Source organism: Rhinoraja longicauda, chromosome 2, assembly GCF_053455715.1.
Source record: "Rhinoraja longicauda isolate Sanriku21f chromosome 2, sRhiLon1.1, whole genome shotgun sequence".
Lineage (NCBI taxonomy): Eukaryota > Metazoa > Chordata > Chondrichthyes > Rajiformes > Arhynchobatidae > Rhinoraja > Rhinoraja longicauda.
In genome coordinates this window covers 84,673,590-84,696,829 of record NC_135954.1, presented here as the reverse complement: position 1 = coordinate 84,696,829, position 23,240 = coordinate 84,673,590, and the positions used below count along the sequence as shown (strand labels likewise).

Below are 23,240 nucleotides of genomic sequence, written 5' to 3'. Positions count from 1 at the left end.
GTTTAGTAGTTCAGTTACACCTTTTTGTGTTTTTACTGATTCACACAGTGTTAAGTATTCATGCCTCATTTGGAATTTGAAATAAGCAGAAGCAGTCTGATTATCAGGAGTAATGCGGTGAAGAAAGAAATGTTATTGATTTGTGTGCTTGCAATGAAAGAGACTGCAGATGAGACTGCAACAGTGCTGGAGCTTTGCACCGTGCAGATTGGAAAGGTCATAGACTCTCCTACAGTTAGCGGGAAAATATTATGCATGTTATATTTTGTACAGTTAGTTTTCAGTCTTTTTCTTACATTGCTATGCAGTCATTCTTGTTGAAAGAGGCATTTATGTATTAGTCTTCACCGCTGCAGTATTGAAACTGGATGTTTAGTATGAAAACACATTGGTCTCTTTTTTGAGATATAATGAAATAATTCTAATTTTTCAAAATAAATATTTTAGAGGATTACATGTTGATTAAATTTGTTGACAGACAGTTATTACACTGTTAACACTTTGTCCAACTCATAAGGATTTTTGGTTGCATTTATGCTTTTTTTTTTGCTCAAGAAAAAAATGTATTTAGACAAAACTATGTTGCTATCCTTTTTATAAAGGCTGAATGAATGATCTGCTTGATGCACCTTAGGGTTTCTTCGTGCAGGCCTTTATGTACCAAGCAGATTTAATGTCCTATTTTTGTGCTCTACTCCTCAGCATTTAAGTGTTACACAACATTTAGTGACTGCTGAACCTAACTTTCTGCAATTTATTTCAATTGGAAGTTACTCTAAATGGTTGTAATAATCTTGCTTAAACACAGTTTTATGCTTCATTAACTGCCTTTTAATTCAACTTGTTCAGAGCAGATATCTGGTCCAAATGCAATTGGTTTGATAACACTTCACTTGAAGAAAAAAACCCTTAATTTAGTGATTGAACACTGATATGAACGTCGTTTCGGAATTCCCCTCACAATTTCTTACTTTGCATTCCGGGATCCTTCAGTAATCTCTTCCTTTGCATTTACAGACAGTGGGAGTAATTCACCACTCCCCAAATATGCTTCTTCACCTAAACCAAACAACAGCTATATGTTCAAACGAGAACCCCCAGAGGGATGTGAAAAGGTGAAAGTCTTTGAGGAAATGTCGTAAGTGTTTTTGAATAATTTTTTAAAATATTAGCTACTCTTCAGAATTGACTGAAATGCACATTAAATAGATGAATAAATAAATGGATTAAGTACCATAGCATCTTTGTTGTTTGGTTTCTGTATTTACATGTTAGCACAGGAGGATTCCTTATTAAACATGATCAATTTAGAATGTATTTTATGCACGATGATGGCACATTTAGATGCGTGTGAGAACACATCCTTTTGTGCCAAGGGAGAGAACTTCAATCCTAATGAGAGATTCTCTGTGCATCTTCACATTAAACCAAGCTGTTGCAGTAGTCCAATTAAAAATAACACACACGGTTTTGCTCAATGTGAATTACTTGAAACACAAGGTTCGTAAATAATCTGCAACCTCCAGAGAAAATAAGTGTTTTTAATCTTAACAATTAGGTTTAACTTGAGTTCGATACTATCAAAGATCATTTTGTTTAGAGTCACTTAGTATCAATGTCTAAATAAAAAACATAGTTTTCAGAGAGGCAGGGAGGGGATCTGCATGGGGAAGGCCTGGAGTCCAAGAGGTCCTGACATAAAAACAGCCCACCATTATTATTTTTTGGTCGCTTATAATTCCCCTACTCCCAACTGCTGCCAGCAGCGAGCCAGATGGAAAGAAGTTCAAAACATTGAAGTTTAGACAGGGACAAGGTTAGGAAATGTTCAGGGGGACAGAGGCAAATGGGCCTAGTGCATATAGGTATGTTGGTTGGCATGGGCGGGTTTTACTAACTCTAAATTATGCCAAATGAGCAGAGCTCTGGCCAGTGGGTATCTGAAGAAAATTCTGTGCAAATCTAAATGCTAGAAAATTTAAAATATGTTGTCCCTTAAACATTGCTTTCTGCAAGTATGCTTTTAACAATTTCTTGCTGGAGTTATGATTATAGAGTGGAAGGATTGATAGTAGACAAAGGTTGAGCTATTCCAATAGTAGAGCTGCAGATTAATCTATTGAATTGGAAAATCACAATTAGGAGAACACCTGGATCCGACGGAGATAGAGCAGAAGTGAGCTCCCATATACCCACTCCCAAGAATGTGGCCACATGTGTTAAATTAATTTCAGTCCAAGGCACATTAAACAAAAAAAAACAGTTATTTTGCATTCACGGCTTGCGTTATTGGTTAAAACTGCTTAATTATTTGCAGTTTTCTTCAAATTCCTTCGGTGAGATTACCATAGCTAGAATATATTGCTCACACGATCTTGACATGCATGTGACTCAATGTTTGTCGGGCTAATTATCACGAATGGCTGAAGACACTTATTAGGCATGATTAAAACTAATCCTATTATTATGTTTCTGCATCTTTTACAAGGTGTACAATTTAAGAGTTCCAGATTTATTGCAATAGTTCCTCTTTTATTGAACTTAAATTCTTCTTTAATAGCATCACTGATTGTGATGCCTTTGAGATCTACTACGACTTTAGTTTTTACCTCTGAATATCAATAGAAAGGAAGTGTGACATCGTTTGAATAAATGCAAATGACAACTGTAATTCAGTATTTCGTTCTCTCATGTGATTAAGGTGCAGTTAGTTAAATGGAATTGCGGGTCAGCAAACTATTCGATTTGCCAGAGGTGTTGATTCTTTGAAATAAAATGGTCTTACCTGTACAGGTCTACCACCGATTCTCCAGCACCCTTGGTTCCAGAGCCTTGCTGTCTTATCTGTTTTACCAGACCAACAGAGGTGACAGCGTTGAGGGGCCGAGATATTGGCCGCAAAGGCAGCCACGTAAGTTGGCTATGGAGACGGATCTGCCGCTCCGGCTGGGCCGGAGTTCCAGAACCCCGGCCACAGGGGGGCAGATTCAATCCGTCGATCGGCACGGAAGTCCCAATTAAGTCGAGGTAGACCGCCTTAGCAAGTCTAGGTGCCGCATTTTGGGGGGGACTTCCGGGGTGGGGGGCTTTCAAGTGCGTTCTTGCCTGTATTAAAGGAGGTGCCGGACCACCAGTTGCTGGAAGATTGGTGGTGGACCAGTATATACAATGTCAAATCAATGAAATGTAAGGATGATAATAACAGAAACTGGTTAAGGAATAGTGATGTATGGTTAACTACAGTACAGCCCATTCATTGTAAGTGGGATATACCATGCGAGGTAACATGCCAAATATCTGCAGGAGTCTGAAATGCCTGGAGATGCGTGCTCAAAAGGCTGTGAACTGGTTAGATGTGAAGGTCAAAGTGTGAAAATAAGTGCTGAGATTCTGGATGCAGTGTTGCCAGAGCTGAATGAGAGCACGCAAGTGGTGTGCTCAAAAGAATATTGACCTCGTGGATAAATTCACCATGTGCCTATCCCTTCTACTTATGCGCAGTATTCCAGAGCACCATTGTGTCCCAACAGACCCCAGACCCACAACAGGCAACTCGCTCACACTGTTCAGCTGGCTTTGCTACATCACCCACACCCATGGCATGACCGTCACTGACGCAGTTTCCCTCAGTTGCAGGGGAAGGTGGCAGGAGGTAATTGGAGAGTTCAAGCCTGCCTGCATGTCCTTCCTCTCTCCTGACTGGGAGTAATAGCTAAATCCCACTATTGGGACAATTGTTGTTGACACCATGAATCCATCAAAAAAGCCATTGACCTCATCCTCTGAGGGATTGTCTTCCTCATCAGTGTTCAGCTCACATTTTTTTTTACAAGCTGTGAATCCACCTCTTCCTCCTCACCTCACCTCACCAGAGCCTGGCCCTGGGGCTGTTCTCTGATCAAGTACTTGAGAAATGTAACCAGGCCAGGTGGTGAAGGACGAGTGAAAAGGCAGTGTCTACAGTGGCACACCATCACTCTGTCTGGTCACGGCTATTGGTTCAGGCCAGATGCTCTGGATAATGGTAGAACTAGAGTGAACGTCCACAAGGTGAGACTGCAGGCTCAGATGTGGAGTAACCAGGCTGAAAATATTGCAAGTAGCGGCTAATCTAACTTGTTGTCTGATCGAGCTGGGTTTTGGAGAAGGCTGATGAGTTTGCATTGTGCATGCTTGGTGTATGAGGAAGCCTCTGATCAACATCAAGCAACCTGGAGGAGCCTGCATTAGCTTTCCACAAAGTTCAACAACCATCCTTTCGGACATGAAAATGTTCACTCTCTTAGTGGACGCAGGAATGGGCGCAGTTGTCTGATGGCCTATGTCTCAACTTCCACTGCAGTGCTGGTAGACTTGTGGCTGCCTCGGAGGAAGCTAAGGGTTTCTGCTGTGCTGTTCAACCTTCTACCGTGCACATTCTACTGCTGAATGCTGTCACCACGGCAATCCCTTGCAATGGGGCTTGCAGGAGTGTCCTAGCGGTTGGGCACTGCAGCATTACACTGGTGTTGCTGAGGCGCTGCCCCAGAGGAGTGGAAGAGTTCCTGGAGCACAAATCTGCTGCTTCCTCTGAGGAAGACAACAGTTGTGATCCCATTGCAGCTACTCTGGCAGTGTAATTTAGGATGAGAGGGGATCTTACAGAAACATGTTAAATCCTTCAGGGATTCAACAGGGTAGATGCAGGAAAAATGTTCCCGATGTTGGGGGAGTCCAGAACCAGGGGACATAGTTTAAGAATGGGTAGGCCATTTAGGACTGAGATGAGGACAAATCTTTTCAGCCAGAAAGTTGTGAATCTGTGAAATTCTCTGTCACAGAAGGCAATGAAGGCCAATTCATTGGATGTTTTCAAGAGAGAGTTAGATATAGCTCTTGGGTCTAACGGAATCAAGGGATATGGGGAAAAAATAGGAACGGGGTAATGATTTTGAATGATCAGCCATGATCATATTGAATGGTGGTGCTGGCTCGAAGGGCCGAATGGCCTGCTCCTGCACGTATCTTTTTGTTTCTATGTAATTGCTGTTGCCAGTCTCCAGCGCACAGTGACTGCTGCTGCCAGTGGCTACATGATGCAGTCTGCAGCTAGATCTGCCTCCTTCCAGACCAGAGCGAAAGCTCTTGCAGTTTTAGTCTTCCCTGATGCAACATACTGGATACTGATGCACTGTTGTCAAATCAGCAGCATAGCAACTCTGCTCTTCGCTAGAACCTAAATGTGTACAGTTTTCCTTTGGTAAATCACATCTGCTGATAAAATAAAAAGTAAAGACAAATGAATTTCCAGGACCTCAAACTTTTGAAATGTAAATCTAACTACTGTTAAGCAATTCCAGCAGTGTCGGCATAGATTACAAATAACAAAGCTGAAAGTGTTTGACATATATTAACATTTCCTGGCTCTGAAATATTTTTACTGCATTTGAAAAATCAAAATGCTTTCAACTTTAAATTATATTAATTCAAAGTTAAAATAATTTAAACATCTTGATTTCTACTTTGTAAAAGCTTGAATTGCCAACGACACTGTTTCCTTGAATAATGTTTTCATGAAATGCTTTCTCGCTAATTTTCTTCCCCCTTTTAATTGAATTTATTCATTCAGCATTGGTTGATTCTGCCAAGTCTTACCAATACCCAGAACTTCGAAGCTTTGAAACCATTGTGGAGACACACTTTTGCTAAGCTGCTGTTTCCACTCTCAAAGTTGTTTCTTCTCTTGAATATTACAAACTGCAGTGGGTTAGATTCTGGGGCACCAAAAAGGGCATGTCTCCTTCATTGAGTTCATTAATAACTTTGCTCTCTACTAGGTCTCGTCCTCCCAGCTCCGTCCCTTTGTTTTCCTGTCCTGACAGAAACAAAGTGAACTTCATCCCGAAAGGGACAGCCTTCTTTCCTGTGAGTATTGTCAGCCGACCTCTGTTTTCCACCTCTGACCTGATGCTGAAGAATTCATCAATCTCTGGCTTCAGTCCCAGCATAGTCTCCAGCACTGTGATTGCTGAGCAGTTCTCAACTCAGGTCTCGCTCTCACCTCTGTCGGATGATACCAGCACAATGGACTCTGAGGCCTTGGTGCAACAGCCCTCACGCCAGCAGCAGCAGCTCCACGAGCCTCAACCTGAAGAACTCTCCTCTGCTCAGAGCTTTGTGATAATCTAGCCCCCTCTCCCCCCCGAGGTGGAGCAGGCCTCTGCCCTTGTGAAGGGGTAGTCTATATATTCAATTGTCTGCATGGAGTATCACCTGCATTCTGAACAAAGGTTCGTAGAATTTTAGCATATCTTATACTGTTCTTGGCAGGGATAGAATTCCTCTTTTAGGGAATGTTTGTGAAAAGCAGTAATGCTTGCAAAACACATGCTTTCATGTCAGTGGTTTCAATGCAGACTATGCATAAACATGGTACATTTGGATGGATTAGTACTGTTGTCCTGTATTCTGTTCCATCTTCTACAGTAAGAATAAGCTCTATATATTAAAGAAAAATGCCTGTCTAAAAGATAGAAAAAATAGATGTTGTGTTGCGTTATGTCCAATGGAGAAAAAAAAATTATGTTTACAAACAATCCAGGTTGTTTAAGTTTATAAATTCTTGTAACACATACAATGCAAAAAAGAAAAATGGCCACAACAGTTGCACAGTGCCCACCCAATGGCCTAGCTTCAGGTACTTCAGTTGAAGTCTAAACTCAGGTAATTTGGAATGTATATCCGCATAGGATTTTAATGAATTTGTGGCTGAACAAGCTAAGGGGGAGTTTAGGGTAAGTAAGCATCACTCTTGCCTTTCCTTTTTTGTACATTAACCTTTCCTCATTACATTCCACTTACTTTAAGTAGAAGTGCATTCCGATCCGGGGTAGACCTGGATGGGGTGAATATTAAAGAACCAGCATTACTGTGATGTCTGACATCACTTGTTTTAGTGGATGTTCGGTCAATAATTGCATAAACCATTGTTTTGAAAAGTATCAGCGTTTTGTATAACATTTCAGAATTTACGAAAATAAAGTTTCAGGTGTTGAAGACTGTTACGCTGTTAAAAATACAGCAAAAGTGTTGAATATTGGGCTGTATCTATGAAACATTCCATGTTGTGAAGAGATCTCAATGATCAAATGTTTAAGTCACATAACCGGGTTCTTCAGGTTCTTGTGCTAGAAATGTTCCCTTTTCTACGTGTGAAGTTTGGAATTGGCAGATACACAAAGCTAAAATGCTATTACAAAGATGACACAAAATTAATGTTTAGTTTCTCATCTTGACCCGACCTTTTAGGTTAAATCCCTTGTTTGCACAATTTCCTGTGACTACTGTCAGGTAGCTTTTCCTAGAGTATTTTAAAACAGTGGTAACTTAGCTAGTGTTTATTTAACGAGAATGTACTTTGGTACAGGAATGTGCTGGACCAAGGTTCAGCATAGCAGATTATCTTTTTAGCATTCAATTAAATTAATGACTCCTATTATTTGAAAAGTGTTACACTGGAACCAAGAAAGAAAACAAGAACCTGGGACTCGGCATTCAACTCCAGAAATAAAAATTACACCCAATATTAAATATTACTACTAAGTTGGTACAAATGATGAACTGAATATCTGTGAGAGCACGTACTGGGGAACACTGTGTCCAAAACCCTTTTTAACTTATTTCTTTCTTCACCTGAGAAACTAGATATTAATTTTAATCAAACACTGTTGCAAATCTGTTCTGATTATGATCTTTATAGAGGTTTTGAACCAAATTGGTTGAAATTAGCTGAACTTAAAAAAAAAATGTAAATGAAAAACATTTATTGGTCTGTGTCCTACATCCAGATGTAGAAATTTTGTTTGTCAAGTGCATTGTTTAAAAACTTGTTTGAAATTTTGTACATAGTTTTGCTGTTATTTCTAGCCACTGTGCTAAACAGTATTTATGAGTTGCCACGCAATGTTACTTTAAAAAACACGTTGTGTGGCTTTTGTTTTGTATTTTTTCAGTATATAGTTCTTGTCTTATTTAAAGTAAAGTTATAGCAAAGAGCATGAATAAAAACTGACAATTTTCTAATAACATTTGTTTTAAAATTCATTGTTAACTCAAGATTTCCACAGATAGAAGGCCTCAGATGACAATTAACACAAACATTTTTTTTTAAATTACCACACTGCTCCAAATGCATGTGAAAGTTCCTGTTCTCCTTCTCATTTCCCTAAATGATTCCATTGAGGGTGTTTTTCCTAGTCCGGCATCTATCTTACAAACACTTCCTTCCTCCAAGGTTAAAAATCACTATGCACTCTGCCCCTCTGAATCACATAAGAAATAAAGAAGGAATAGGTCATTTAAGCATTTGTGTTGCTTCTGCTGTTCATTTAAATCACAGTAGTTTGGTTTAGTTTAGTTTAGAGATACAGCGCAGAAACAGGCCCTTCGGCCCAACAGGTCCGCACCGACCAGCGATCCCTGCACATTAACACTATCCTCCACACACTAGGGACATTTTACATTTATACCAAGTATTCAAAGCCAATTAACCTGTACGTCTTTGGAGTGTGGGAGGAAACCAAAGATCTCTGAAAAAGATCACTGGGAGAACATACAAACTCCGTACAGACAGCACCCGTAGTCGGGATCGAACCTGGGTCTCTGGCGCTGTAAGGCAGGAACTCTACTGCTGCGCCGCCATGCCCTTCTTTTACACTGGTGCCATCTTCCTATGCTAACCCATTCTCCTTTGTTCCCATAGAATTTAAAAATCTACCGATCTCTCTCTTTTGAATACATCAAATGCTGCCTAGTCTGTGCAACTTCAAGTAGAGAATTCACTCCCCTTATCTGAAGAAATTTGCTTCCGTACCAAATGGCCCACGCTTCACTTTAACACTGCGCCTCCTTGGTCGAGATACCTCAGAGAGAGAGAAAGAGAGCGAGAGAGCTGGTTAACAGAAAACAGAATAGGAATAAAATGGTCCATCTTGGGTTAGCAGGCTGTAACTAGAGTGCTACTGCAGGTGTCCTTTTTCAATGTGATCCCCCCACTAGTCATATCTTCCCACCCCTTCCCGCTTTCCATAGAAAACTCCATCTGCAAGTCTTTAGTTCACTCTTCCCACCCAAACAGCCCTGGATACTTTCCCTTTAAATACAAGTAGATGTGACACCTGCCCCTACACCACTTCCCTCATTTCCATGCAGGGACCCCAGCAACCAGGTGAGACAGAGGTTCTTTAACCTCATCTGCTGCATTCTGTGCGCCTGATGTGACCTGCTTTACATTGGCGAACCAAGCTTAAACTAGACGACTGTTTCGCTGAACACTTGCGCTGTGTTTGTCCTTTCTGATAATTATTGTATTTAAGTATATACACCGATGAGCCAAAACATTATGACCACTGACAGGTGAAGTGAATAACATTGATTATCTTGTTACAATGGCACCTGTGAAGGGGTGGGATATATTAGGCAGCAAGTGAACAGTCAGTTCTTGAAGTTGATGTGTTGGATGCAGGAGAAATGGGCAGGAGTAAAGGCCTGAGCGACTTTGACAAGGGCCAAATTGTAATGGCCAGACGACTGGGTCAGAGCATCTCTGAAACGGCAAGGCCTGTGGGGTGCTCCCGGTCAGCAGTGGTGAGTCCTACCTCCTATTTGCATACAAAGCCCTAAACGGGCTTGACCCCCCCCATATCAAAAATCTTCTAACCCACCACTCTATCTCCAGGTCCCTCAGGTCGGCCGACTTGGGGCTACTGACTATCCCGTGGTCTGGGCTTAAGCTCAGGGGTGACCGCGCTTTTGCGGTTGCAACACCTAGACTGTGGAACAGCATCCCTCTCCCCATCAGAACTGCCCCCTCCATCGACTCCTTTAAGTCCAGGCTCAAAACCTATTTCTACTCCCTAGCGTTTGAGGCCCTCTGAGGGGGCGCGGTAAACTGTTTATGTATGTATTGTTAGGTTTGTGTGCCATTGTATGGTCCTTTTTAGTATCTGCACTGATGTACGGCACTTTGGTCAACGTGGGTTGTTTTTAAATGTGCTATACAAATAAAATTGACTTGACTTGACTTCACTTGAATTGACTTGACAATGGTCCGAGGAGGGACAAATCACAAACCGGCGACAGGGTGTTGGGCGCCCAAGGCTCATTGATGCGCGAGGGCAACGAATGCTATCCCATCTGGTCTGAACCGACAGAAGGTCTACTGTGGCACAAGTCATAGAAAATGTTAATGGTTGTCACGGGAGGAATGTGTCACAATACGCAGTGCATCACACCCTGCTGCGTATGGGGCTGCGTAGCCTCATACCGGTCAGAGTGCCCATGATGACCCCTGTCCACCGTTGAAAGTGCCTACATTGGGCACGCGAATGTCGGGACTGGACCTTGGAGCAGTGGAAGAAGGTTGCCTGGTCTGAGGATGAAGTGTTCACGGTGTTGCCCTGGCCCCACAAATTCTCCAGATCTCAATCCGATTGAGCATCTGTGGGATGTGCTGGATCGACAAGTCCAATCCACGGCGGCTCCACCTCGCAACTTACAGGACTTGAAGGATCTGCTGCTAATGTTTTGGTGCCAGATACTACAGGACACCTTCAGGGGTCATGCCCCGGTGTGGCGGCACACGGAGGACCAACAGCATATTAGGCAGGTGGTCATAATGTTTTGGCTCATCAGTGTATATCTCATCTGATAATTATTGAACAAAAGACTCTATGTTCTACCTTTTAGCAATTTGTACCAGAATGTGATCCAATTAGTTTTCAACGGACTGTAATTGTAGTGCATTGCTTATAGTCATTTACTTAGATCAGGTCATTACTATCGCCTCAGGAACAGATTTGTACATGATTGTACATGAGTGTGATTGCCATATTAGAGGATAATTGAATTAGATGAAATTTACTTTATATTATTGTGATTAATTATTTTTAATAATTCTGGATGGTTTTCAAGAGCCTCATAAACCAAAATGGGCACAGATTGCTAAAAATTGAAGGACAAAACTAAAGGGTTTCAATGTAATTGATGCAAGTCCATGGGAAAATAGCAAAGCCAACTTCTTAATCCCTTCATTTCAATACTGCTGCATTGGGAGTGTTGCTGGATGAGATGCTTGTTGATAACATTCTTGGGTCCTCCATCACTGTACTAGGCCTTTAATCAGAATTCTTGGTGTCCATCACATGCACCCATGGAACTTCTTTTGGGAAAACTTGGGTGCAAATTTTAATGGTGTCAAAACTCTCTCTTTTTGCATATATGGGATTTAATCATACATTTAACTAATGTAATTCCAGGGGTGTATGCATTAATAACCAGCCTTCATGCTGGTTCTTATCCAATAAATCAGTAATGATCCCTTCCCCTTACAATGTGGTGACTTCTATCATATTTTGTGTTCAGATTTTGATGGAATTTGCAAGTTAAATTTGTTATTAATTCAAATTTTTGATTTTGTTTTCAATTAGAAATTCCCATCTTTTTGGAGTGAGTGCACTAATTTAATGAATGGTGGTCTCAAAACTAGTTTACACAGTATCTCTGATTCATTTTTCCACTCTATTCCATCATGGCTAATTTCTGTGTCACTAGTGCATGTAGTGCTGGTCATGAAAGTTGATGGAATTCGACCTGCTGCTTGAGACTGTCACTATATCACCACGACATACTCTTTCAAATACTCTGGAGAAGAGCCAACCAATCTTTTAATAGGTGAAAAGATTTTAATTTGAAAATCCATCAGGATTTCAAGCAGCAGAATTGGTGCAGTATCATGTGGAAGGAAGGTAAGTTGGAACAAACGATTCTGCTTATAAAGTACCTCCTTTGGCCCGCTTTTAAATTCCACGTTCTACACAGGTAAGCATGCCAAAATAAGAATTTCATTTGGTTGATAAATTCTGAATTTATAACACTTCACCCGTCAGCTGAGACAGGTGAATTGCATTTTTTGGTATTTTTGAAAACGAATAAAACTTATTTTCTAAGATCACCCGATCTGCAAGGCTGTAGGTAGGCTGCTTCTTGAGAGCCTGAGGTGCCGCCTTGTGCATAGCACAGTGCCAGCCTTGGTGCCGTGCCTGCTTACACTGATCTCCCAGGTGAATGGACGGGAATCTGCACCAGTACAATCCTCCCGATAAATTGCCCGGGAGGAATTGGCTACTGAGAGAAAGGGAAGAGTGGTTTTTGTTTAGTTTAATTGGGCCAGTTTAAATATGTTTGTTTTTGTGCCATACTTTTGTATGTGTTTTAGTTTTACACTTCTACACTAATCCCATTTTCCACAATTTGGCTCAGATCCTTGAACATCCGTTCCTATCCATATACCTGTTCAAGATGCCTTTTAAACATTGTGGTTGTATTTGCCTTCACTACCGCCTCTGGCAGCTTGTTCTAAATATTCACCATCCTCTGTTTGAAAAATCTCCTTTAAATTTCTCCCCTCTCACCTTAAAACCTGTGCTTTCTAGTTTTAGACACCACTGCCATGGGAAGAATATTGTCTCTATGCCCCTCATGGTTGTAAACTTTACACAGTCATAGAGCTGTACAGTATGGGAACAGGCCCTCGGATCCACCTTGTCCATGTCAGCACATAGGCCTAGTCCAATATGCTGCTCAGGTGGACACAAAAATGCTGGAGTAACTCAGTGGGACAGGCAGCATCTCTGGAGAGAAGGAATGGGAAGGGTTTCGGTTGGAGACCCTTCTTCAGACTGAATATGCTGCTCAGGTGTGCTGCTCACCCATTGAATATTTAGATTTGTGTGCATTTGGCCTTTAGCTCTTTAACCCCTACACACCAATATCTCTATCCAACTGTCTTTAAAAAATCATAATTGTATTTACTGCTTCAGCTTCTGACAGCTCACGCCAGAAACGGGCAACCCTCTGAGGCCCATCTTAAATATCTCTCTCCTCTCCTTAAGCCTTTGCCCTGTAGTTCTAGAATCCTCTACCATGGGGAAAGATTCTGTGAGCATTCACTTTATTCATTCCCCTCATGACCACGTAAAATCACCCCTCAGCCTCTTACACTCCAAATAAATAAATAAATCCCAACCTCTCCCTATATCTCAAGCCTGCAAGCCCAGGTAACATCCTGGTGAATTTCTTCTGTACCCTTTCCATCATTCCACCTATTCGATCAAATAGAATCATCAAACCTGCGGGCGTTTGGCTGTGAGCGGCAGAGTTTTGGATGAGCTAGACCTTTAGAAAGATGAAGATGGGAGGCCAACCAGGAGCACCTTGAAGCTTTCTTCATTTATTTATTTATTTATTTTTCTTTCCAGTCAATGCAATACAACAATTGACTATACAGTTGTGAAAGTTTAAATAGCACAAAATTATTGTATCAAAAATAAAACAATATAATCACACAAGACATTTTCTGACCGAAAATAAAGGTGTAGGCAGAAGCCAAAGCTTATTGTCCCTACCCTTAATACTTAACAAAATATAATTTTAAAAAAACACAACATCATAAGTCAGAAGAAGATAAACAAAACATAGAAACACAAATATAGTCAAGAACTGTAATTTCTCAGTGCTGATCACATATTTTGTATCTTTCAAATATATCTTTGAACATTTTCTTGAATTTACACATATTACTACACTCTTAACTCATTGTTGCAACTATTCCACAAATTGACCCCTTTAACAGTCACACATCTATTTTTCACATTTGTCCTTACCCTATTTTTTTCAAACATATAATTTCCCGAGTGGATACCTGCTCTCCCTCACTGAAAACAAACCTTGGATACAGTCAGGAAGTGTTCTTTCTTTTGCTCTAAACATTATTTGTAGAGCATTAAATTCTACTAGGTCCATAAATTTTTAGCATATGATTTCATAAATAATGGGTTGGTTGGGTCATTTTAACCAGCTTTATTAACAATTTTTATAGCTCTTTTTTGCAATATAAAGATTGAATTAGTGCTAGTTTTGTAGGTGTTTCCCCATACTTCCACACAGTATGGAATAATGAGTGAGCAATATAAAGTAAATAGTGAATTTTGATTCAAGATGGCCTTAGTTTTGTGCAGTATTGCAATGGATTTAGACAGTTTTGATTTGATATCTTTTATGTGAGGTTTCCAGCAGAGTTTATGATTTATTATCACTCCCAAGAATTTATTTTCATACACTCTTTCAATTTCTACATCATTAATCATAAGTGTTACCTCCGAATTTATTTTTTGATTTCCAAACACAATAAATTTTGTTTTACTTAGATTTAATGACAATTTGTTAGTATCAAACCACTTCTTTAGGGTTCATTCATTGTTTGGGCCAGCACATGTTGCACATTTCTAAGTAAACTTGAGTGGTGGTGAATGAACTTCAACACATGCAATCCTTCTGGTGAAGGTACTTCTATGCTTCTGCTGGGGAATGAGTTCCAGGATTTAAACCCAGCCACGGTTACGTTCATTGATAAGTTATTTAGTCAGGGTAGCCAGTGACTGAGAACTTGCAGGTGGTGATTACCACATGCCTGCTGCTCACTGAGTGAATATTTAGGTTGTTGGATTGGTGTGAATTAAGCAGGCTACTTTATCCTGGAAGGTATTAAGCTTCTTGAGTTGCTGAACTATGAATTTCTTTGAACACGTTTGATCTGATGTGCAAAGTCAATGCTGGTAACCCAGGGCCAATCTAATCACATTTGATCTAATGAAGTTTGATCTTATGACGAGATGTGGTAAAGTCAATACTGGGGAACCATCACCAATCACTATTGCCAATATAATCATGATATGAGCACTTCAGTTAATCTGTTTTAATGGTAATGAGTTGTGGCAAGTGATTATATTAGTACAACTATTGTTGGGATCTTTTGGGTCTAGTCTGGAAGCACTCTCACAATTGAGACATCAAATCGCAAATAAGAAGGATTTTGCCATGTCAATTAGGCTAGGAAAGACAGTAGCTTTTTGTTTCATTTGTATTGTTAAACTTCTTGAGTATTTTTGAGTGGGCATTTCAGTCAGATGCCCAGGTTTGAGTCTGAAGTCTCTCAGAGACCAGATTGGGTTGTCAAGTACAGTAGTTACGTGGTGGCCCTCACAGAGATTGAACAGCTTTGATGTCTGTTGTATTTGCATATGATTGGTCAACAACTGATCAATGCCTTGGAAACGGTAATGTAGCACATTAACTACCTTCAGTATCTTTTAATCAAAGCAGATTTGTCACTTTCCTGACTTTATATAAAAATCCACACAGTATACTGTGCTTTATGATGGATGGCTCTGTAATATTGTTTTTTGTGGTGATATTTATTAAGATTTAAAAATAAATACTGAATCTTGGAAACTCCTAGTCTATTTACAATCTGATTAGTTAGTTTAACAACCATGCACTTTTGATGCAGGAGTTCACCATTTCTTTATCGTGTTCTGCAAACCCAGAGATAACATCCTCTGAGTGTAAAGACGTGCGAATAATTTAGTTGCACAGCTGTGAAGTATAATTTCTTAATGATAGTGAAAATTAGCTAACTGACATTGCAAAATAACTGCATTCAGCACACTGAGAGGCAATGATATTACCACACTGGCAGTATTTTTTGCAATTACACATAATCCTACCTGAAAATGATTTATTCAATGAAATCATCATTCATTATTTTAAAATGAATCCTCACTTGATATATATTTATCAGAGGAAGTATAACTGACATGGATTATTGCAAATTGGGCATGTTTAACTTGGAGAAACCTTTCCATAAAATCATCCAATAAACACGTTCATCAAATTAAGAAAACTGAGTAGTGAATCTTGAATGATTGTTATTTTTTTAGGTAGTCACAATTATAAACTAAGTAACTATTAAGTAGTTTCAAGGCAGATAGCTTTAATCTTGATCAAATAGTTGTTCAGCTTGCTATTGCAATCAAAAAGGTATATTTTAAAAATTGTGCCAGTATGTGTCTGAAATTCGTATGGCTTAAATGTGGCTGAAACATTTTATAGCTAAATGGCAGATTTCTGAATCGATAACGACCCTTAAATTTTAGCCAACTACAGAAACAATTGCGTGTGGCTTGATGTTAAGTAGGGAGCAGTGATGGAGGGTATGGGACCACTTTTCTGAATATTGAATGTGTTCCCAAGCAAGCGTTTAGGGTGTGCATCCTTTGAAGTTTGTTCAAAGGCACGTGGAGAGAACAGGCATTGGCAGTCTGTTAGCACAGCATCAACAGTTCTGTGCAGTCATTTGAGAGGTTGCCAAGCAGCAAGTTGAGATCATTAATTAGACAAGTCCAAGACGCATGATTGAATTGCTGCACAAAAGGCATAACTACTTGAAGACCCTTATGTGGTGCTTTCATTTTAGCTAAAAATCCTAGAAATGCTATGATTTATATACTAAAGTCTTGTTTATGATGGCAAAATAGACAGCAAAGTTATTAGGACTGTACCTGAAATTGGTCGGTGTGTACTTTTGCTAGCAAAGGCTCCATATGGGAGACAACAAATTATAGAATCATTTTTTTTCCATCCTGTGTCTGTCCCTCACTTTAGACTGTCAAGACTGACCCATGAAGGCTTGAGATGGTTTTCAGTTTAGCCCCGAGTACAGTGGAGATGAGGGACTATGTTGGAGAGAGGAATCAATACCTTGAGAACTGATCATTCAGCCATGGAATCACCCATCTTGAGAGTAATGAAACAGATAAAAGCAGGAGAGCAAAAAGGAAATGTAAATATAATTTTATTTTCACAACAGAAAAACAAAAGCACATAATTCCATTTCAAGCAAAGACCAAGAATTTGTGATATATTAAGTATTGTCTTAATTTTTTTGTAAAAATACAGTTTGGTAGTAGCATTGCACAAATTAGGATGCTCTTAGTGATGTGATTTTTAGAAACTGTTTGTTGCTTAGCTATTCCACACAACCTTAAATGTATTCAGAAATTAAACAATGCACATATACCAAATGGAAAGAGATTTCAGAAAAAAAATTATTCCATCTAACCAATTGCAAAAAAAGGAAACATAAAATAAAACTACCAAATTCAATATAATCTTTACCATTTTAATTTAAGAAAATTTTGCAAGGTATAATTTTAAATTCTTAAACAATTGTGCAAAAATTAAAGCTGTGAAATCAAATTCTTCTCTTAGCTACTTTGCCATTAAAATAATAATGTAATTATGCAAAATGCATCAACACTTGTCTAGAATATGACCCTGTTGTCAATGGAGGGTTAATTAGTGTTTGGAAATTGACATGATCTAGTGTACTGCTGTGTGTGGTGAAGAATTCAGACAGCAAGACCCCACATTTGATTCCTGGTCTGTGCAGTCAGCCAAACACAGTCAGATTGCTGTAACAAAATTAGAATTTGCTTATGCCTGGAGGTAGGCAAGGAAAGGTCAGTGTTTCCATTCCAATCATCAGCTAGAGATCACGGTGGTAAATGTCTAGCTGGCTCAGTTGTGTTGTTTTTTTCCCATAAGAGAGGAGGCAGCCATTCAGCTGTTAGGTTTGCTGTTAGAACGTTCTCATTCTCCACTAATTTCCCTGCAACCTATTCTCTATTGTATGTTCCATCGACCCCTCCTCCATTCTCTTGCTGCCCACTAGTGGCAAGCTACCATAACCAATTAACCAACCATGGCTTCTTTGGGATGTGGGAGGACACCCAGGCAGTCACAACAAAAATGTGCTAATGTTGCACAGACAGCCCCCCAGGTTTCAATCAGAGCTGGGTCCCTGGAGCTGCACTGCCTCTGCTTGAAATTTGCCAGAGGCAGTGCTCATGGCCTGAGACAAAAACTCTGTCAACACCAATTAAACATACTCAGTGAAGATGTCCCTGCATTTGTTTTCACAAGTCCATATTCCCACACATCCAAATTTACATTTGAAATTCTGGAGTTAAATGATTATGTAGGTTTTATTTGGAATTCTAGATTTTAAAGAGATTATGGCTTCGAGATTTGATTTAATGTTCTTTCAAGGATTTCACTTTTCTATAATCTTAATTTTTTTGCAATGTACGAAATACTTTGAACTGCTGGGATAGATATAGTCATCAGACCAAACCAACACAACTAGACTAATTTAGAGAACTCTCATCATGAAACTTGTCCCAAATTATCCAATCCAAATAGGGTCAGTTTGTCATCATCTCAGGCAGCGTGTGAGGGTCTTCTCCATCCTCTCTCTGAAATGTTTTCAGAGTGAGCCGAGCAGGTTCAGATGCTGCCAGCTGAAAGTTTTTTTTTTGTTTACTTGGCATTTATAAAATATTTGAGCGAACAGGAGTTCCAGCTCCTCCAGTGCTCCTGGCAGTCTTTACTGGCCACACTCGCTTGTTTTGTGCCACATTTCTTTCCTGGTGCTTGCCCAAACTGGATGCAGCCCAACATTTTATTCTTAGAGCATGAGAACCACCCATGCAAGGGTTAACGTGATCTTTCAAGTCAGTCGGCGGGCATCGTGAATTCATATGGCTCATCCAATACAAGTCCTAGTCACTCAAAATAATGCAGAAAGAACAAGAAGCAATATAAAATTAAAATATACAGTTTTGAAGTGAATGCAGGTAAAAAGAGGATTCACAATATTTTCAGGTGATATGACCAATTGAGAAAGCTGTTATAATTACATAAGGATCCTTGTCTTTCTCAAGGACTAGAGTACAACAATTTATGCTAAACCTTTACATGTTGTGATTCTGCCTCGGGTAGAATACTGTGCACATTTCTGAATGCTGAAAGGAGGTTGTTTGGACCTTGGAAGACACAGAGGAGCTAGGCTAGGATGTTAATCACAAAGGATAGGTCTCAATACTAACCTTGTTAGTATGCAGCTGGAATTGTTTTCCTTAGAACAGAAATTTAAGGGAGATTATTAGAACAATTCAGAATGAAAGGATTTTAAATGAAGAGGATTTTGTTTGATAAAAATATATTAGCAGTCGTCTTTAATCAAAGGTCACAAACGTAATAACCAGAGGAACAATGAGAATGTAAAGCACATTGCTGTAATCAGGAAAATACTAAATCAAAGCATGGCAGAAATAGATTAAATCGCATCATGCAAAAGATGACAGCATATTTACTTTAAAAATAGCAGACCTGCAGAGAAAGAGCATGACTAACTAAATAACTGTTTGAAAGAAAAGGGATAAGTACAAGAACTGAATGGCAGCCTCCTGTAATCCCCAGAAACACCAATCAAATTTTGGGTTGAATGATTAATTGAGTCTACAAGATGTTCTTTGTGATACCAATGGCAGATCATGTTACGAATATTTTGCACTCAAATAAAAGCTAGAACAGATAGTTTTCCAGTAAGAAAATACACCGATCAGCCAAAACATTATGACCACCTGCCTAATAAGCTGTTGGTCCTCCGTGTGCCCCCAAAACAGCGCCGACCTGCCGAGGCATGGACTCTACAAGACCTCTGAAGGTGTCTGGCACCAAAACATTAGCAGCAGATCCTTCAAGTCCTGTAAGGTGGAGCCGCTGTGGATTGGACTTGTCGATCCAGCACATCCCACAGATGCTCAATCTGATTGAGATCTGGAGAATTTGGAGGCCAGGGCAACATCATGAACACTTCATCATGTTCCTTAAACCATTCCCGAACAATGTGCAGTGTGGCAAGGCACATTATCCTGCTGAACGAGGCCACTGCCATCAGGGAATACCATTGCCATGAAGGGGTGTACCTGGTCTGCAACGATGTTTAGGTGGGTGACACGTGTCAAATTGACATCCACATGAATGGCTGGACCCAGGGTTTCCCAGAACAGAACATTGCCCAAAGCATCACACTCCCTCCCAGCTTGTCTTCCCACAGTCAGTTCGGACCAGACGGGATAGCCTTCATTGCCCTCGCGCATCAATGAGCCTTGGGCACCCAACATCCTGTCGCCGGTTTGTCCCTCCTCGGAACACTGTCAGTAGGTACTCACCACTGCTGACCGGGAGCACCCCACAAGCCTTGCCGTTTCAGAGATGCTCTGACCCAATCGTCTGGCCATAACAATTTGGCCCTTATCAAAGTTGCTCAGGTCTTTACTCCTGCCCATTTCTCATGCATCCAACACATCAACTTCAAGAACTGACTGTTCACTTGCTGCCTAATATACCCCACCCCTTAACAGGTGCCATTGCAACAAGATAACCAACGTTATTCACTTCACCTGTCAGTGGTCATAATGTTTTGGCTGATCAGTGTATTATACAGGCCAAATTTTTATCTGCACTTTAAATTCATTAGTGGAGTTGGCTGATAATTAGCCTAATTATTGACTAAGATACTTTACGAGGATTAGTTGAAGGTAAAGATATTATTTCTGATGAGATTATTTATAAAATACCATGTATGGTTCGTGCTCTTTAAAAGATAATGTTGTTACAGTTGATTCATTTACAACATGGTAACAATGTTGAAGGTGTTATATATAGAAGGTGTTAAGACAGCTTGATTTGGGTCCTACCAAACAAATTTTGATATTTAAAATTTGTAGTAGTTGAAACCTAGTTAAAAAATATCGTAAGTTGAATATTGCTTTTCGCCTGTTATGTTGCCCCAACTCTTAAGACAAAAAATGGTCCAAAATTGGACCTCTGACCTCATATCAATAATTTGGATCTGTCTCATCATTTTCTTCAGGTGAGGGGGCTGCATGTGTAGTCAGTTGCATAGGCAGGCCAATGCTAAGTGCCAGGAGGGGTGTGGAGCAGCAACAAGCTTGTTTGTAGAAAACTGGTCATTTAAAAATTCTTCATTGGTAATGACCAAGCCTGGTTTACAGCCCAGGCACATGCCCTGGGGTACAGTAGCCAGTTTCTGCAGAACAACCTGATGTATGTATTAGGGCCTCTATGTAGCTTATAAATTTATTAACTACTCCAGATGTCTGCAGTGCAGATGATTCAGTATAGGATGTCAGTTTAAAATTGGTCCTCCTTGCCCATTTTCCCCAGGACAATGGGCACAATGAGGTACAATTTCAACCCTTCATTTGAGGAATGGACAGATTTGGATTGAAATTCCTGCCAAGAATGGAGTGGCCACTTTAGAGCTGAACTTGCTACAGTCATGCTTACCAGTACAAATCCATTAGTCCTTCATCTGTAAATCAGAGATGTTTACTGATTCCACATTGCTGTGAGGGTTACTGGTCTGTCCACTGACCATCATGTTTAGTTGGTATTCATGCTGATAATTGAATGGCAAATGGTGATACTCTGTAGGCTTTTCAACTTAACCTTAGAATTAACTGAGCATATCAATGGAAATCACCTTAACAACAAAAATAAAAGTTACATTGTACATAATTTGAGAGTATATGAATGAAGGTGCATTCAGAAGGAGACCTATATAGAGTGGGAGATGTTTCTTTGACAAAGTTGAGGGGGGCAGGTAAATTTGAGTGACAAGTATTTTTATCCTACCTAACTCAAAGTGATGTCTGACTTGTTTACTGAGAATAATTGAATAAGGAAAGATGCTTAGTGTAAAAGGCAGCACGATGAAATGAGTGAGCTTCACTGGGTGGAGTGTTTTGCCATGTCTACACTCTAGAAATGTAATAGATTTGTTGATGGTTGTAGAAAGTAATATAGAAAACATTTGCTTAATTGAACAAAAATTACTTTACTCTCTACTCTGTCATTTGGCAACAAGACAGCAACATTTACAGATCGTCATCCTTTGTGCTGATAAAAATGATTAAACATTTTTTCAGCAGTTTATAATGAGTGAAATATTAGAAAATTAGTCTCCAGTACTCAACATTCAATAGATTTACCAAAGATTACAATGTTATAGTTGTGATTACAACTTGTACAAGTGTGCGTCATGCATTGAGGAGTTCATGCTCCTTATCAGTTCGTCCAATAGCATCTGGGTTTGACAATGGATCCAAGTCAGCAAAAAGGTTAAACCATGTCGTCAGGTCAGTTGAATTTTTCTGAGCAGCTGTAAGCACATGAAATAATCATGTGTAATCACACTAACAATGCACATTAAATATTCCGTTAATGAATATGGTGTTAAAATATCTTAATTGTAGGATAAGACCAGTCTATACATTTACCCAAGTACGATTAAAACGCATACTTGTTTATATTACATGCTAAATTTACCAATAGGTTTACCTGAAGAGAATAAATTCTTCAAATTACCGTGACAAACTTTGATCAAGAAGAGTCAGTCAGGACTGTGCATTTGGTGTCATCTATTTGGATTTTAGCAAGATGTGTTAATCGGGGCCTGCAGATCAGGCTCATTTGAAAAGCTCATGGAACCCACGAAAAAGTGGGAAATTGGATCTGAAAATGGCTCGGTGGCAAGGGACAAAGGGTGGTGGTTGCCAGAAAGCAGCAAGGAAGCCAGAGAGTATTGCTTTTTACACACAAATGATCTAGCAGTAAAAATGTAGTGCAATTTCTACATAGCCCTGATGGGGCCACACCTATAATATTGAATGCAGCTTGATTCTATGTACTCAAATAACGGCTGTAGTAACAATCAGACAGAGAATACAACACACGTTCACCATACTGATTTCTGGCTGCGGGCATTGTCCTATGAAGAGTGATTGTGTAAACTGGATTCATACTCCTAGAGTTTAGAAGAGAGGTGATCTCACTGAAATATACTTAATTCTTCAGGGCCTGAGAAGCTGGTATGATGTTTCCCCTGGATGGCTGTACTGAACGAAGGGGTCACTCTCTCCAGATTGACTGGAAATTCAATGTTGCTTTTGCTGCTATCAGCAGACTGTCATGGAACAAAAAATATAATTGCTATAATCAAAATGCTAAAAGTCATCCAAAATTATTACTTAATGTTTTGTGAAAAGGTGAGCAGCATACCAATTAATTTATGCTTTCACAGGATATGGGTGCCACTAAGCCAAGCCAGTATTTATTATCCTAGTCATAGTCCCACAGCATGGAAACAGGCCCATCAGCCTGTTGACTTCACCAATTTTCATCCTGCATTCAAATTTACTTGGACCATCTCTGGCACCTCTCTCTACTTTCTTGATCTCAGTCTCCATCACAAGAAATTGATTGATGTCCATTACAAACCCACTGACTCCCACAACTATCTTGACTACACTTCTTCTCACCCTGCTTCCTGCAAAGATTCTATCCCCTACTCCCAATTCCTCCTTCTACGCCGCATCTGCGCCCAAGACTAGAACATCCGAGATGTCCTCATTCTTTAGGGAACAGGGGTTCCC

General features: G+C 39.9%; 2 protein-coding genes across 2 annotated transcripts in view; one reads left to right on the top strand and one right to left on the bottom strand.

Moving 5' to 3' along the window:
* Positions 1 to 8,031, top strand: part of glcci1a (glucocorticoid induced 1a) — a 178,636-nt gene extending 170,605 nt beyond the window's left edge. The window contains exons 7-8 of the mRNA XM_078422152.1: positions 1,018 to 1,138; positions 5,817 to 8,031. Coding sequence (XP_078278278.1) covers positions 1,018 to 1,138; positions 5,817 to 6,168 — 473 coding nt within the window. The 3' untranslated portion in view covers positions 6,169 to 8,031. The remainder of the gene's footprint in view (positions 1 to 1,017; positions 1,139 to 5,816) is intronic.
* An 8,741-nt stretch (positions 8,032 to 16,772) lies between these two features.
* ica1 (islet cell autoantigen 1) overlaps positions 16,773 to 23,240 on the bottom strand; it is a 92,525-nt gene continuing 86,057 nt past the window's right edge. Inside the window, exon 15 of the mRNA XM_078422118.1 lies at positions 16,773 to 21,967. Within this exon, the coding sequence (XP_078278244.1) occupies positions 21,846 to 21,967 (122 nt within the window). The 3' untranslated portion in view covers positions 16,773 to 21,845. The remainder of the gene's footprint in view (positions 21,968 to 23,240) is intronic.